The sequence below is a fragment of the Acanthisitta chloris genome, unplaced genomic scaffold, assembly GCF_000695815.1.
Source record: "Acanthisitta chloris isolate BGI_N310 unplaced genomic scaffold, ASM69581v1 scaffold19273, whole genome shotgun sequence".
In the NCBI taxonomy this organism is placed as follows: domain Eukaryota; kingdom Metazoa; phylum Chordata; class Aves; order Passeriformes; family Acanthisittidae; genus Acanthisitta; species Acanthisitta chloris.
The window spans coordinates 6428-11126 of NW_008665806.1; the positions used below are offsets into that span (position 1 = coordinate 6428).

Consider the following 4699-nt stretch of genomic DNA (forward strand, 5'->3'; position numbering starts at 1 on the left):
AATGTGAACAAATTTAAATCATATTGGTCTCCTTCTTCTTTTCTTCCTCACAACACTCTCTTCCTTCTTAATTATCATGATTAAGCCTCACCCAGTGCCAAGTCTGCTGAAAACCACAGTGAGTATATGAATTTGTGCTCATATTTCTGCAGTCACATTTAGCAATGAAAACGTAATAGATCTTTTGTTTAAAGGGGAAATTCTTCTTATCACTCATTTGCCTCTGAGCAAGAAAGATGCTCCATTACTGTGACAAATGAAGAACGATCTGTTTCTGAAAAAAAATAAATTCTCTTTAATAAGCTGCATTTTAGGGACAGTAATTCACATCTGCTAAGAAATTCAACTCAAGGGATGAAATGATCCAACTTACCAGAAGCATTGCAGAGGTTCCATTTGGCCGGGATAGCTGGATAGACATTTCAGGGAACATCCTATCAATCCGATTGATCACATCATCGACATATCTACAACGGAACAGCAGCATTAACACACAAACTCCTTCTCACAGACTTGGATTATTGCTCCTTTTTAATCATGTTCATGGGACTTTGCTGAATTAACTTCTCTCTGAAACCTGCATATGCTTCAAACACCCATACAAGCCTAACTCAAAATGCTATTGGTGAGATAAACCAAAGCCTTATCAAGTTGTTTGGGAAATCAATTACTCTACCCTTAAAAACATGCACTCACTTTATTTCTAGTCCAAATCTCTCAGCCTCCAACTCCTGCTATTGTTATTTCTACACTTTCTCCTCCGGGAGGTTGAAGGACACATGATCAAAATTACTCTCCCAGCCTAGGAATTCATAGGATGTCACGTCCTTAACTCTCTCTTTGATAAACTAAACTGATAGAGGTTTTATCAAAGTCTTCAAATTATTCTTAGGGGTGTTTTTCTTTCCCTGAATCTTTCCAATTTATTTCATGCACTGGTGACTCTGAAATTAGCTAGTACATTCCAGAGGTTTCTCTGGAGTGATCAAACACAAAGGTAAACTAACATCCTTCCTGCTGGATATAATCCCTCTGTTTATGCAGGCCAAGGCGAGCCAGAACACACTTGTCTTGTTCCCTGGGATCAAATTAAGAGCTGACAGTCATTAACACTGAAAATGTCCTTTTGGAGACCTTGTTTCCCAGGACACATCACTCCATCCCATGGGCATGCATCACATCCTTCAGCCACTCCTCTGGACTCATTAAAATCCAAATATTAGCTTTAGCAGAGTTTATAGGACAGTCTGTATCACCTCTGCACTGATCTGTCCTCTGGTGCTACTTTTGGTTCTCCTGCAGTACTCAGAGGAAAGGAGGGAACACCACTGCCTTGTTAGCACAGAATCCCAGACTGGTTAGGGTTGGAAGGGACCTTAAAGACCAATCTTGTTCCAACCCTCTGCCATGGGCAGGGATACCTTCTACTCATACATCCACAAACTCTGCAACTTGATCAGATCTATTATTTAATTCACTGATAAAACCGTTTTCATGCTAACCCATGTACTCTGAAAAAAAAACCACTTTGGAAAAATTGGTTGCCCAAGTTCGATTAACAGTACAACAATGAAAATCTAATTATTTCTCTTTAATCTGCTTAAATAAAGGCAAAAAAATGTTGAATTCTTGCTCCTCAATGTAATTCAGTTCTCATGTTAGTGCTAAAACCCCCCTGAACAACAATGAGGTGCTATGCTCCAATTGCTGTTTTGCAAAGGATTAAAAATAATCGGCACAAAGTCAAATAAAATCAGGAAAGCTACACTGGCACAGCTGGAAAAGTCAGCCCACTTTGAAAAGTAACTAAAAAATGAAATGAGTTATGACAATTTTGCACAAAAACCTTAATCCACATTCCTTGTTGTGCACAAGTTCCCCCATTCACGGCAGTGACTCATTAACACTTGCTCCTGATAAGCAAAGCCAAGGCATCCATAAGCCAAGAACTTCCTTAGCACTGTGAAAGAGGAGGTGCATAAGACACAGCTTCAGGATGAGTAATGTACACATCCATGGCACCCACCTACCTCACTGAAACATTCCTCAATCCCAGACTTTTCTTTGTACAGCATCAGTTTATACTGTTTGGTAAAATGCAATCACTCCAGGCTGCACAAATAAATTCATCTCCTGCATGAACAGAGATGACAGTGATACAGGCAAGGAGAGGTTCTGTGGCTCTCAGCGGTTACAGGGACATGTCACAGCCTCACACACCACGAGGCAGATTATTGCAGAGCTTAAGTCTTCCAATTTTCCAAGCTTTGGGCAATAAGAAGTTAAAAGCAAACAAAATATGAAGTCGCATAAAACAAGACACTAACACAGTGCATTAAGGAAGGAAAATTCATAGAATCATAGAATCAACTGGGTTGGAAGAGACCTCAAAGATCATTGAGTCCAACCCTACTGTGGTTACTAGACCATGGCACTAAGTGCCACATCCAGTCTCAGCTTGAAAACCTCCAGGGATGGTGAATCCACCACCTCCCTGGGCAGCACATTCCAATGCCTAAGCACTCTCTCCGTAAAAAATCTCTTCCTAACATCCAACCTAAACCTCTCCTGACAGAGCTTGAGTCTGTGCCCTCTTGTCCTCCAGCAGGAGGACAAGAGGGCACAGACTCAAGCTCTGCTCCTGCTGGTTGCCTGGGAGAAGAGACCAACCCCCACCCCACCTGAACCAAGTCATTTTAAATCATCTGAACAACAGTTGGATTCAGGCATTTAATCTGCTTACATCCTTCTGAAAATCCCAGCAGACATGGACATTCATCCTTTGAAAATGGGATCCAGGCTGGCTGGAGATAATCAATTCTTCAAAGTCTTTCTTAGATATGATTATTTTTTAAATGCAAAACTTGACCGTGTGGCTCAAAACCTGAAAGTCATTTTAAATCATCTGAACAACAGTTGGATTCAGGCATTTAATCTGCTTACATCCTTCTGAAAATCCCAGCAGACATGGACATTCATCCTTTGAAAATGGGATCCAGGCTGGCTGGAGATAATCAATTCTTCAAAGTCTTTCTTAGATATGATTATTTTTTAAATGCAAAACTTGACCGTGTGGCTCAAAACCTGACTCACCCCCAGCCTGTACTACCTGAGCAGGATAAGGCAGAAAGGGAATTCACATTCCCTTTAGATGGAATCACACACAGAGCAAACCAGAAATCTTCTAATCTGTAATAACCAGTGCCTGAGAGCACTTAAAGGTGAGTTACTAAGACTTTTTTTGGCTTAGAAACCTGTTGATTTGGTACCATTTTTCAAGGACCAATTCACAAAAAAGTAACAACCATGTGCTTAAGGAAATGTGATGTTTCACTTTGGCAGCTCTGATAGGACCATCACCAGCCTTTTCCTTCTCCTCTCAGTCAATGGGATGGATGTCAGAGAAAGTCCAAGACCAATGGGACATAGAGCAGTGATGTATATGTCATCATTTTGCCCCTTTGCCTTTGTTCAAGCAGACATCAGCTTTTCCTGAGCACTCACCAGAACAGAAGGATTCTTCAAAGCTGCACATATAATTAGCAAATTAGCCTGACCACGTGGTGGCCTCCAATAGAAAAATGACAAACAACCTAATCTAAGGCAAAATTTATTCCATAGATTTGCCCTTCAGAGAGGACATCTGGCAAAACATCTTGCAAAGGGGATGGATATGATAAATCAGACGCAGCAAAGTAATGCAAAAGTGTAACTGGTGATGACTTCAGAGAAAACTGAGGAACACATGATAAAGACAAGATAAAGTGCACTCCTGAGGCTGTCTGGAAAGAGGGTCAGAGAAAAAGCTGCTGTCTGGAACTTCTTTTGCAGAACTGAAATACGCTAATTTAGTGCCAAAATAAGCAGAGTCACAATTTACACATCTCTGTCCAGTTTTAGCTCAAAAATATGATAGTTCCTATTTATATTACAGAACCTCTTGCCCAGTCTCAGACAAGTGAAGCACTGAGGGATGGAGAAAAGTCTAATTTTACTTTGCCAATGAGCACTTCTGACGTCCTTACCACATCTCAGTTTTCTCCTACATACAAAAGATGCTGGTTGGAAGGAGCATTCACAAACCCAGAGGAAATAACACAAAGCAGGGAAAAGCAAATGGAAAGAGACTGGCTCAGACATTTAGCCTATTTTCATCTTAAGAGCAAGAAATTAATGGGAGTTCTCAGAATTAAAGACAAGCTGAAATGTTATGTCCTGGAACAGGCATTGTTCCCCCTGTGAAGGGTTTGAATAGTGTCTGAACAAACTCCCATCCCCATCACTCCTCTATGATGCAAAGGATGCTCAGATAGGTTTGAAGCCAGACTGCAAAAGATCATACCCAGCAATCTCTATTACAGCTCAGAACTCAAATTCTTTATAGATACAATTTCATATTATTTATTCTTCTAGGTCTCAAAAGATAATACATTAACACCTACTCAATGCAACACCTTAAGTTAGTTTCAATTCTGTTCAAAAAAGTTTCAAGTAACTTCATGAACACCCAAATCCTAATCCAGATCCATATATATCCTAGCCAGAAAAGAACAACAGATCTGACCAACAGGGCTTCCCATCATTAAATCCAAATACTGAAGCAGTTTTGCTAATGTAATTTCACTGGCCAGAGGGAGCATTGTTAAAGGAGTTTTAACAGCAGGTTTGTACTAGCTTCCTTCTCCCATTTTTCCCTCTT

General features: G+C 40.4%; 1 protein-coding gene across 1 annotated transcript in view; it reads right to left on the reverse strand.

The window, feature by feature from the left end:
- Nucleotides 1–373: 373 nt before the first annotated feature.
- MED27 (mediator complex subunit 27) overlaps nt 374–4699 on the reverse strand; it is a gene marked incomplete at its 3' end in the record, with an annotated part of 63351 nt that continues 59025 nt past the window's right edge. Inside the window, exon 4 of the mRNA XM_009071896.1 lies at nt 374–467. Coding sequence (XP_009070144.1) covers nt 374–467 — 94 coding nt within the window. The remainder of the gene's footprint in view (nt 468–4699) is intronic.